The 12,802-nt window shown below is 44.7% G+C and overlaps 1 protein-coding gene across 1 annotated transcript in view; it reads left to right on the top strand.

Moving 5' to 3' along the window:
• The window catches only part of HDGFL3 (HDGF like 3), a 38,291-nt gene extending 26,110 nt beyond the window's left edge, over positions 1-12,181 (top strand). The window contains exons 3-6 of the mRNA XM_037395809.1: positions 287-425; positions 1,751-1,909; positions 3,190-3,336; positions 10,810-12,181. Of these exons, the coding sequence (XP_037251706.1) occupies positions 287-425; positions 1,751-1,909; positions 3,190-3,336; positions 10,810-10,815 (451 nt within the window). The 3' untranslated portion in view covers positions 10,816-12,181. The remainder of the gene's footprint in view (positions 1-286; positions 426-1,750; positions 1,910-3,189; positions 3,337-10,809) is intronic.
• Positions 12,182-12,802: the final 621 nt, after the last annotated feature.

Here is a 12,802-nt window from a genome sequence, read left to right on the forward strand (position 1 = left end):
CAGCAGTAGTTAATATAACAAATGAGACTTGGTTTAGTTGTTTCTAGAGAGACCCAGCATGATTTTGCAACTTCAGACATAAGGATGGTGAGCCAATGCCATTAAATCAGACTCACAGCAGTAACTCAGTGTTAAATAAATAAATAAACAAGCAAACAAAACTGAGAAAGAAATGATGGAATGAGCAGAAGAATAGGGAAGACATTTGCACTGTTAATGGTTTGGGGTTTTTTTGAAGAGGAGGAATTTAAGTCCTTTTTTGAATGTCACCTTTGTTAAAATGCAGTGCATTCCTGGGGCCCAAAGACCTTTTCCCATATAAAGAATATAAAGATAAGTTTGGGAAGTCGAACAAGCGAAAAGGATTTAATGAAGGCCTGTGGGAAATAGAAAACAACCCTGGAGTAAAGTTTACTGGATATCAGGTAAATTACTTTCACTTCTATTCCTCCTTACCTTTCTTGCTTTCCTCTTTGAAGACTTCTTGTCAATGTAAAAATTGTTGAGTGGTGTGGAAGGTCCTGGGTTTGGTGGAGCTGTGAAGTTTCACAGCTCTTGTAACTGTGTAATGTAAAGACAACTGTGGTCTTGCACTCTGTGACAAATTGAACTTTAATCATACTGCAGAGCCCTTAGCTTTCTGCCATATTCTGGGGTGGTGAAATGGAAAAACCTGCAGCAGATTTAGTTGAATTAAAAATGGAAGGTTTTATTTACTCCAGTATAAACATGAATAATTTCTGACTTCTTCTTTCTGTTGTTTATTTTTATGTCCGGTTCAGTGTATTTTACACAGACCTTAAGGTCACTGCACTTTTGATTTTTACATTGGTAATGTACAACACGTAGGACACCGCTGCCAAAGTTGTGAGGGGTGAGAAGGTGGAGGTTTACGCTGCCGTTACGAGATAGTAGCTGCTGTACAACAGCTCTCCCTGTTGGATGTCCGGAGCAAAAAGTCAGGGAAGCTGGAGGGGGAGAGGAGTAGTTGGTGGGCTGCATAAAGCCAAAGAACTTTTCTCGTTAAAAAAATGTGGTCCTTTGAAGGTAGAAATCACCTCCAAAAGAAGGCAAACACCTATTACATTATTAGCACAAAACCTTACAAACCAGCGATGCGGACCACCTGCAGACAAGCTGCTGCCCCTCTCGGTTCCTGTTTCATATTTTCAGCCCTACAGATGTTTTGCATGCACTTGGGGATTTAAAAAAATCTAGTGAATAGTCTGTGGGAGATGGACTGTCAAAGAGCTCTCAGCCTTCTGGTCAGCGTTTGCTTTTTTCCTAACAAGGAGCTCCTGCCCTGTGAAGGGGTGGGGTGTGTGTGTGTGTGTGTGTAACAGCCATCTTCTCTCCTGAATAGGTCTCTCCTATTGCAGCCGAAGTCTAGAATTTTCCACAGTATTGCCCAGAGTAGAACACGCCAGGTCTGTCCGCTAAGCAGCCCTTAGTTCTCCAGCAAACACATTTTTGTTATCGGATCTTCTGTTTCTGTGTAAACCGTTCAGAACGTGCTATCCCAGAATCTGCGTCTGATAACTGTTTTCAAGTGGTGACTGAGAAAATTGCCTCTGCAGCCCTTTTTCTTGATAATTGCAAGAATAACATGAGCTCTTCCTGACTGTAGAGACTAAAGTGTAAGCTGTTTGTTACCAGTATTCCTATCTTCAATACAGAGCAAAAAATAAGTACTAGGTTTTAGTGATATTTTTGTTGTTTATATATTATTACTGTTATTGTTATTTTAAAGGCAATTCAGCAACAGAGCTCCTCAGAAACTGAAGGAGAAGGAGGAAATACAGCAGATGCCAGCAGTGAGGAGGAAGGTGATCGGGTAGAAGAGGATGGAAAAGGAAAAAGAAAGAATGAAAAAGCAGGCTCAAAACGGAAAAAATCCTACACTTCAAAGGTTGTCTTCAGTTTTTCCATTGTTACCCATATGCATTTATAATTAGTGTCCAGTTTTTGGCAATCTGTTCTTCCTTCTTTAGCGTTTTGAACCCAGTCCCATAACGATGCTGTTGAAACAGGCAAGGGGAAGTGCTCTTGCTTTTGTGGACGGCCTTGGTGAGACAGCAGCTGAAATACTCTGCCCTGTTCTGGTGCCCACACTTTGAGAAGGAGGTGAAAGAATGGGAAGGAGTTGAGAAGGGCTGGAAGGAAAATCCATGCAAAGATGGATTGATAGGTTTGGTCATCTTAGATTCTCCATGAAGAGCGAAAAAAAAGCCTTAGGAGCGTGCCTCCTTAGGAGTACTGTGTCTCAGACTGCCTGGTAATGGCTGTTGAATGTAATCACCTGCGTAGTGACTTTGGGTTCAGCTGTACTTCTCACCCGGGTGAAAGGGAGCAGCGTTATAGTCACTTCCTCCAGTTCTGTGTGTGCCTCCAGGTCTGTACTTGGCTTAAAAAATTGTGGGAAGCGTGGCAGAGTCATGTGCGCTCACATTCGTGTGACTCTTCTCTGTAAGTGAAAACTAAATTAAATGAGAAGAAGCAAGCAAACAATCTGATCCAGGTACAATTTGGGGGAGAGCAGGGATTTCTATGGTTCATCAACTGAACAAAACGTACTAAGTAATTTCACCCCCTTTATGTGTTTTACATTACAAATTCAGGTCTGGTCTACCATCTTCTTTCCAGAAGACTCTGGGCAAACAGAGGATTAGGAAAATGGTGGCTTAATGCCACAATTTATCCTTTTGTACTGTAGAATTGCATAACATAAAGGGAGCAGAAAAGATATATTGGTTCCACATGGCTTTAATGTTAATATATTAAAGCTGACAGCACTAAAAAAAGTATGGAAAGCAGCTCTGCTAATGTTATTCTCATTTTACATCTCTGTGTTTAATCAAAACTTTTGTCAAGCTGGCACCATCTGTTTCATTAACTAACAAAACCTACAGGTGACCCAACACTAATACCCATCTCCTGTTACTGTGTCTGTCTTACAGTCAGTTGTGCTGCCAACCTGTGTCAAACACCCAATTTCGCCTTTTGCTTCACTGATGGCAGTAACTCCAACTGCTTCACCTGAAAAATGCTTCTCACCCCACACATCCTCCCCAGTATTCACCTTGGACAGGGAACCGCATGATCAGACAGCATTCCACATATGTTTCAAAAGTGCCTTTCTGTGACTGAAGCTCAGTTTTTACTTTTTCACTTTGTTGTTGTTCGTTTTAGAAATCCTCCAAGCAGTCACGGAAATCTCCTGGAGATGAAGATGATAAGGACTGCAAAGAGGAAGAAAATAAGAGCAGCTCTGATGCTGGGGACGCAGGCAATGACACAAGAAACACTTCTTCAGATTTGCAGAAAACCAGTGAAGGGGTAATCTTCTGTTAATACCATTCACTTCCCACGCTGTTTGCTACCGGGGGGCTTTGGAGCTCTGGGTGAAAGGCGTTGCATTGCAGTGACCTGTGCATACCCCACGCGATCTTTTTACATTGCGTTTCAGTGCTCAGAATGTGTCTAGAACAGAAACGTGAGACCGGTCCCTGCACTGGTATCAGTTTTGCTCTAGAGAAATGACTGAATGAGAAAAGATGCTATAAGCATTATTTTCATTCCAGCACTTGCATGGATGTCAGCTGAGAGGAACTACTGAAAACCATGAGCTGGAATGATGCAAAATTGATGCGAGAGCAGAATCAGACTGTTTGCATCATGCATTTTGGCTTACTAAACAGGGGGAACCTGCTTATCCTTTCACACTTGTTTAAAATTTGTGCAGTCCCACTGACTTCTTTGGAGTTCATGAGGGTTCATGTGCACATTACAGACTCGGCACACTGTGGGTTTCAGGGCAGATCCTGCCTTGGGATATGACCTTCCAAGGAGGGAAAGTACCGTCTGCTCCAGAGCAGCTTCATACAGTCTCCTTGTATGTTTGTGTCAGTTGTGTGTTCATATCAATATTATTTTGTTGTGACCACAACGACAGAAAGGAAGGCTGCTGAGCAGGGGAATTAGCACAGAGACTGGTTAATCGTCAGCCACCGTTAACAACCACTTCTATTTCTGAGCCTTTCGAGCAGCACTGGCCTCCCTGCTCCAGCATTTACAGCTCCGGCTCAGAACCAGTTCTCGTGCAGGTTCTGTGCCAAGGCTCTGCCACATGGCCAGCAGCTGGGCTGGGCTGTCACAGGAGCTGCTGAGTGACACGAATCCCCAGGTGTGACAGGAAGCCAGCCAGCACAGGCTCTCATCTGACACTGCCGAGGTGCCTCAGCACCCAGCTGCGTGCTCAGCCTCAACCCTTTCTCACAAAGCACAACCTCTGGGGAGCTGCTGTCGGCTTCTGCTTCAAGACTTCTCCCAGAGCTTCCTCTCCCCTTCTCTCTCTGCCGTGCAGTTTATGTGTTTCGTGGCTCTTCACCTTATAAAGACTTTGATATGTGGCTCATGGGGTCAGGAATGTGCCCTGAGCCTCTGCGTTCACTCTGAACAAGCCGCTGCCTTGAGCCAGAGACTGACACAGGGAGTTGGTATGCCCGGGGGTGCCTTCCCAGCACCTCACCCACAGACTCAGAGGGTCTGGGGCTGATAAGTGTGGTGTGTGTAGCGCACGTGTTGCCCATGTTCTGGCTAGTTAACCCTGTGATGCTTTCATATCTTCAAAGAGGTGTTTGAGTGAGAAGACTGGCCATAAGGTCCATCTGAGGTGGCAAGAAGTTCAGGGGGCCTGCTTTGTTTCCCACGTTTGTAGCAGTGGCAAGGGATATGCCCATGAGCTTCAGGCACGTTCTCCGTGTAAGGACCAAATTCTTTCTGGGTTAGGTCAGTCGCAGACTAAGTGGCAAAAAAGTCCCATAGGGTGTTGGCTGGCTGGCTGGTGACACTCATACAGCTCTTCCTTCTGGGGGTAGAGTCCAGCGTGCTCCAACATCATGGTCCTCTTCAGTGTTCTCAGGGTTGTGGGTATTTTAGCTTTTGTGCTGAAATCTCAACAGTTTGTCCTTCCTGCCAGCACCAGCTCCACAGAAATACAGTCACCACTGCCATACCCATGTGAGGAGCTGGCTCTGCTTCGACCTCTGCAACCCCAGCACTGGGGCTTGACCGCTGTTTAACTAGACTAGATCTTGGAAGCATTATGGGAAAGGCGGAGTTTTAGTAGCATGTACCAAGGAGAGATGGACAGATGGTTTTCAGAGCACTTTGAGATAAAAGCACTGATAAGTTTGGAGAAATTCACATCCTGATCCAGAGATTTCATCTGGATTTGTGCTGCAGAATCAGCGTTTCACATGTAAACCCTCTTCCCCGTTTCCTTTGGGCTGTTGTCGATGGTGCAATTCTCTCCTAGGACCAGGAGGGGACACTGCATGTCCTCGGAGCCAGACTAGGTGTCATTTTAGAAGGTACCATCCCTTGTCAGACACAAGGCACTCGGGGAAAGAGTGATGGGAATTTTTTTCCCAGTTGGAGTTACACAGCCGGTCACACACCGGTTACACAGTGTGCCTGGACTGACCCGCTGGGGTACTGGGCCACGCTCTGCCGGGCATCCAGACCGGGAGTCTGATGGGGGGCAGCGAGCTCCTCCAGCCCACCCGCCTGGGCTTCTCTTCTATGGAAAGGAAGGTCGAAAAAGACCAACACGTGCCGGCAGAGCTGGGATATGGTCCTCTTGTTCATGTGCATGAATTCAGAAGAATGTCTAGGTCTGCTCAAAGGCACCGTTATAGACGAGATTATGGTCTCTTTTGAAATCATTTGGCTTGTGAGAAGAGCATTGGAGCCACAACACGCAGCCTGCTGTGGGCTTCCTCCTCCCCAGCATGCAGCACAGGAGCTGCATAGTCACCGCTTCGCTGTCTTGCCAGGCCAGCAGGCTCAGGGCATCTACCCGGCCATGAGACAGCGCTGAGGGCACTCCACAGCGAGCGCTGGGGTGCAAACCTGCTCCCTCCCCCAAGGTAGGGGGCTGGGGGCTGCCTGAGACTCACACCAGGAAAGTTTGTGCCACAGTAACTTGTAGAAAGGTACCGCGAAGGCAAAGAGACAAGAAAAGCAGGAGTTCAGAGCTCTCATCTCAAATACAGGCTGTTCAGTTGCCCTGGTCTTGCCACTGTGACCAGCTGTTTGAAGGCCCCCGGCAGCAGGGGCTGGGAAGAGCTGGGGCAGGCGGGTGGGCAGGCGGCTGGGGGCTCAGCTGTCCTGCAGGTAGTGCTCCCCACCGGTGTGTCCTGGGGAGCCTCTGCCTCCTGTGCTCTGCACCTTCCAGGGTCTGACCATGCAAGATTGCCTAAAGGACACAAGCAACTTTCCTCATAATGATGCTAATAATAATGAGGTAGCAGTTACGTTCTGTAATGCCTGGACCGCAGGCTGAAGACACATCTACTCTCCAGATCAGAGGGAACCGTACCTTTTATGCACACCCTTACCCTTCACATTACAGGGATCTTCTCAAAGGGTTAACAGCTCAAGTCAAATGATTGCAGGAGTGTCTTCACCTATACTTTTTAATGAAATTTCTAACCTCCAGGTGGTAGCGGAAAGCTTGAAAATGTGAAGTGATGGCTTCCTAAAGACTGAAGCCCAGAGCAAATAAAAGTACTTCCAAAGCTATGATATTTTTTCAGCCAATTTCATACTGTTCAAGGGCTCGACTTGTGATATTTATTTTTTTCATCCCTGGGGTTGACAAAGCTGCTTTCTTTTCTTATCTCCATCCCTTAATTTCTCAACTGTTCTTGAGGACTGCAGGCACTCTCCACAGAAGAGACATTCGCTTCCTCAGACTCAGCCACACTTTATAATCGCATCCTGCCACTACCTGTCCTCAGGCTGCTGTTCTTCGGCTGATTCTTTCCCCAGAAAGATGCAAAACCTGAACCTCAGGGGTTTATTGTCTAATATTAATTAATTAATAACATGACAGCTAAGACAGCCTATCTTGGAGTTTGCTCAAGTCAAAAGTCACAGCACACTGCCCCCCTGCGCCATGACAGTCCTGGGCTGTTAAATACTAAATTGTTTTGGCTTTCTCAAAACACCACGTCAACAGACTATTCCAGTAGAAGGGTATTCATGGCTCTGTGTTGTTTACTTTCTGTAGTCCAAAATTAGCTCATAAATCAGTGAATTCATGGCAGCAGATTTACATTCCACATTTAAATCTCTGGTGACTTGTGTGTTTGGTTCTTGGGTGACATAACTCGGAATCTTTATAACCAAACACCGAAGTCGCGTTTTACTTTTACTCTCCGGCCAGGCGTGTAACGACGCTGGAAAGCTGGCGGTAGTCCCTGCCCTGTTAGAGAGTGTTTGGATGTTAAGGTCAGCACTCAAGAGTATGTGGCAAGTTTTTCTTTTGGTATTATATTGGTTACAGTCCAGACATTGTGTTGGTAAACAAGGCATTCTCTTTGTGTACAGACGCATGTGGTTGCCTTTCAGGAGGTGAATGGTTTTACTGAGTCTTTGAAAAATAATAGATTCGTTGGAAATTAAATACATTATTTTGCTCCTGGTACAGCCCAAATATTAAAGTGGGTTAAAGGACTGTGATCTTTTTACTCACACTGACAATCAGTTACTAACATGGGAGTCAGTGGATCTATTTGTGGAGGCAACTGCTTGCCAGCATGAATAAGGGGATCAAGATCTGGTCCAAAATTACTGCCATCGGATACTATTGCCATTGGGAGAACATATTTAAAATGCCCTGTGTCCAGGACATATTTTTTTGTTGTTATGTTCTTGTGGGGAAGCAACAATTCCAGTTACTGCTGTGAAAGACAAGTGTTAAGGCCAAACTGGCCAGAGAAACACAGGTTCACCGTGGCCTTCTGATGTGGTTTTGACATGTTCGGTTCCTTCACTCTTTCTTTACATCTCAAGAATAACATTGGTTAGGTGGCATAATAGGTTTGGGGGTTTACCAACATTCATTTAGGGCTCTATTCAAGGTAAAAGCATGTATGTGGGCATTTTTCCAGAAAATGAAAACAGAGTATGTATTTTTGTCCGATCTTTTTTTCCTGCAATTTGAGTAAGTTAAAATCTACCCCTCCAAAAAAAGACAGCATTTGCGAAAATATGTTTAACTGTTGCACAGTAAAAAGTTCCATGTAAAAATCAAAATAGTGGCACACACTCTGGTGCAAAGAGGTGTGTTGTCTGCTGCCTTCCTATAGCTCAGGACAACAGCACAACAGCACTGCTCAGTAAGGCAATGGGACATAACTCAGGAGAAACATCGATGTCTGGGTGCAAGTTGAGATTAAAGCAGCCAGTGTAGATGAAATATGCTCTTTGCATCTCTGTGTACATTGAATCCTGTAGCCATTTTGACCCCAAACCAACATGGAATAACGATGATCATATAGAGCAAGTAAATAATTGTCCTTCTGTCCATCCATCAAGAGCTTTTAAAGTACAGAACGGCTGAGTCAGTTGCAGAACAAATTTTCAGTGCCAGAAAAAACAAAGCCATTTGTGGATTTACTTTTATTCCCTGCTTTCTGTGTTCTCTGGCCTTCAATTTTGCCGATGACTGCGATGTTTCACTCCAGTCAGATTGTGTGCTGTTTCTTTTGTGTGCAGTAGCACTGGTCAGTGCGGCACAGGGACCGTATCTTACAGTACAGCTGAGAGACTTGTTCAAACAAAGATGACGAGGGTTGGTCCGTGTCTGAAGGGACGTGAAACCATGGAGACCATGGAAACCGCTCAGCTCTGCCGCATCCTTGTTCAGCGGCTGCTGCCATCCTTGTTCCATGGGTGCTGCGGGGGCCAGCAGCGCTGCCTGGGTGGGGGAAGGTCCCCGCTGGCCCCGGGGCTGCCGGCAGCTGGGGACAAGAGAGCTGCTGGCCTCTGGGGCACCTGGGACTGCTCTGGGGGACAAAGTGTGCAGAGTGGGTACTGGTAAAGGTGAAAATCCTAGTGGATGATGTGCACACCCGGCTCTTTGTTGTCCCTCCTGTGCCACGCTGTGGCCCGATGGATGCGTCTCTGCACAGCCAGTGGGGAGTGGAAGGGTGAATATTCCCAGCGCCCAGGCAAGAATGGCGCCCACCAGTCTCCTGGCCTTAGTCCAGCAGGGAATGGTTGTTAGTAAGTGCAAAGGTTTCACACTCCAAAAGGACAGCTTTCCTGGCTGGATCGGAGAGTGGCACTGTAGGGACCCACCGTTTCACCACCCACGCTGCCCGTCAGCGCTGGGTAGCAGCTGTCAGTCATTATGAACTTCAGCATCAGGCATGTTGTGATCCACTAATCCTTTGTAGTTGTTTCGATGGGTGCCTGCGTGTCCCTCTGAAGGGAAACAGCAGCAAACCCCTGCCAGCCACATCTCCAAAGCACCTGGAAGTATCGTCTCACCGACGCGGAGGAGAGAGGCCGGTGGAAGTGCGGCTGTGGGTGAGCCACGCAGTCACACCTTCTGGGGGAGGCAGGGCTCAGGCAGCGCCTGTCAGCCGTCCTTACAGGCATGAGCATTTTATAATTACCCCTTGTCAAGTGTCGGCCGTCAGGATGTACCAAGACCTCCCACACGGAATGTGCAGGTTTCCATTACTCACTTTGTAAAGCCCTTGTCGTGGGGGAGAACCACCGCGCTGGACAAACGCAGCCCGTAGCTCAGAGGTGCAGTGGCCAGGCTGGCACCCCAGGCCGCTCCGCAGGCACTCGTATGCTCTTGTCCTCGGGGACAGGGAAGCACAGTCTGCTGTAGCCGTGGCATCGCACACAGCAGGTATGATGGGCCAGAGCGGGAGAGAGCTCAGGCAGCAAACTCCTAGTGCAGGGATGTTAAAATAAGCCATCTTTTCGTATTCTCTTCTGGGTCTTGTGTAAAGTGAGAATTCCATCATCCTCAGTGGATTTAACCTGTACACCACCACCACCACCACCACCACTCAATGTTGATTTTTTTCTTGGATGATCACACCAAATACAGTACTGATTCCTTCACACTGCTTGTGTGTCGTGTTTCTTTCCGTCCGTGGGGGTGTGGGTGGACAAGCTTTCACACTCTGAATTCTTTACGAAGGAGCAGGGGTGCCTCGCTCAGGGTTAGGTAGTCATGTAGCACTGCATGTCGTCGTGTTGCTGGACAAAAGTAGCGTGTCCTTGTGCCTGTAGGTGAGATTTGCTGTTTCTGTTTAATATGAAGAAACTGAGTTGGAGACACTTGGCATGATCACGTGAGGACAGTCTGATCCTGTTCACCCTAATACCAGTGGGAGCAAGAGCTGACCTTGACTCAGCCACGAAGTGGGAGTTTCTTCCTTTTCTGTCATCACCTTACAGTGAACTCTGAGCCAAACTGTTTCCTTTTCACAAGCAAAATCAGATATGTTAGCTATGAGAACTGTTTGTCCTTCTTTGGGCTTGCTAAGTGTTTGCTTGTTGGAAGAGCAGGGCGTTCTCGCCGCAAGGCGTCCAGGAGCACAGCAGTGCCGGAGCTTTTGCGTGAAGCCTGTCAGCGATGTAGTGTAGTGGAAAAATGCAAAATTTGGTTGCGTGAAATATGCTATAAGTGATTCATAATTAAGTGATTGGGGAAAAGAAAAAACCAACCCACACACGTGACTGGAGCTGCTTATTTGAATAAAGCCCTAAATGTTTACTTCTAAAATATGTTCTTTAGTATTTTATAGGGGTATGTTTAGTTGATGTAACATAAGTCGTTTTCTCTAGAAAAAAATTTGTTCGAACAGACCAGGCGGTTACTTGTACCTGTGACTTTGAAGTGTGGGAATAAGGCATTAATTATATCAAGTTTGTTACAACATGCTTTTTCTTACATTAAATGTGATTATTTTTTTTCCTCTCTCTCTCTTTCAGACTTAACCAACATAATGACTGCTGAATATTAAGGGAAAATACAAGAAGGTTACATGTTTGGTTGTCTAATATTCTTGGATTTGATATGAGTCACCACATCTGTTCATTACTATCATCAACAGCATCCCAGTTTGTATGCACATTATTCACATTCCTATCTGTTGTGTTTGCAGAAATGACATTTTACCCTTTTTTCTAAGGGTTACTTTTTGATTTTCATATTATTTGGTTGCATGAAGTTGCCCTTTACCAGTGGCTGAGGTTTATGAAGATATCGCATACTTGAACATGATTTAGATTCCTTTTCTAGATAGAAAAGGTGTAACTCCAAATTATATCATTCTAAATCAGCAATTTTTAAGAACAAGTAAATCTTAGAAATGAGTCCCCTCCATACAATACTACAATATCTTCCACGTACAAACATGATTTTAGATTTCCCTATATCCATACTTTGATTTTTGATCAGTTTACAACACAAAAGAAAAATTCTTCTTCAGTTGAGATCACCACCAAGTTCAATAATGTAATAAAATACCTTTCCTTATTAGAAGTACCTAGCTAGTTATACTCTTAATACTTCTCAAAATCATGATGTAATGTACACTATCTGACTTAGTTCCTATATGTGAAGTTAGTGAAAGTCTTTTTGTGTTTCTTTAGATTAATACAAGGATTTTTTCCAATGCCAACTCAATTTGAAATCATTCATTTGGATGCTTTCCATTTTTAAGCTTACTGTGATATAGAACCCTATGGGAAACCAAAAGAAAACATCAATTTTAAATAATGAAAGGCTTAAAAAAGGATGCTGTCATTCTGGCTTTTTTTTTTCCTTTTGGAAATAGAACTAGACTAGTAAGTAAGCATTCCAAATCCATTATTCTGTGTACATTATTGTTGCTATTGTGATAATAGAGATTTTTATTTATTTTTATGCCAGCTTTTATTGTGAAAACATATTTAGTCTGGTTTTACCAATCCTTGTTATGCTTGTCCTTGGAACATCTTTTGCGTATTCAAGGTTTGTAGTTGATGAGTTTACTGTAAAAAACTAAAAAAAAACCACAACAAAAAAAACAACAAAAAAAACCAAAACAAAAAGAAACAAAAAAATGTATTGTTTTTACAGAATAAATTTATTGGAATGTGTATTGGGAGTAAGGTTTGAGGTTGTAAGCAACTAAGTTAGCGTCATATTTGGCTTCATACGTGTAATAATGTGAGGTATTAATGTAAGTCAAGTATTAAAGCAAAACATTCTGTTAACATGAGTTGACCATAATAGATACAAGTGCAGGTGAGATCTTTATTTTTTCTGTACTTTGCCTTTTCTGGATAACAGGAGGTTATTAAATTCACCTTGAATGTATTCACAGTTTCTTTAAAAACATTAGAAGTAACATCGGAGGCTCAAATGGTTGTGAGCCAGCATGTCCTATTGCAGCCCCACAGCTCTGGGCTTGTTTTCTTGGGAAGATGTACTGGGATGGAGCTATCCCGAATTCTAGCGTACACAGAAGGAGCCCACACCAGGGAGGCTGGGTGCTGGAGGAAGCTATCCCTAAATTCCTTGTCGCCAAGAAACATTAATGAGATGCCTTGTGGTGAGTTTGGACCTGCCCCCTTGGCTGGAGGTGTAAACCCGTGGGTTCTCTCCTGAGCACTGCTGTGAGCTGCACCTCAGTGTTCAGTGGGAACGTTAAAGCATCAGTTTCTTGCTGCTCTGCTGGTGCAGGGTGCAACACACATGCGCATGAGCTGATGCTTTCTTGTTACTGATTAGGTTTAAAAAGAAAATTAAAATTCTCTAAATCAAAATGCCCGAAAGTCAAGATCCCAAAATAACGTCTTTCCAGTTACAATGGATCAGCCAATTCCATCTGTGAGAAAGGTGCAAAGTGCACCGCTTTTAATATAAATACACGTAGAAGGCATAGAAATAGCTGCCATTGCAAACAGAAACATAAATTACACAAACCAAGGTAACTGT

The sequence above is a fragment of the Falco rusticolus genome, chromosome 7 (genome assembly GCF_015220075.1).
Source record: "Falco rusticolus isolate bFalRus1 chromosome 7, bFalRus1.pri, whole genome shotgun sequence".
Classification (NCBI taxonomy): domain Eukaryota; kingdom Metazoa; phylum Chordata; class Aves; order Falconiformes; family Falconidae; genus Falco; species Falco rusticolus.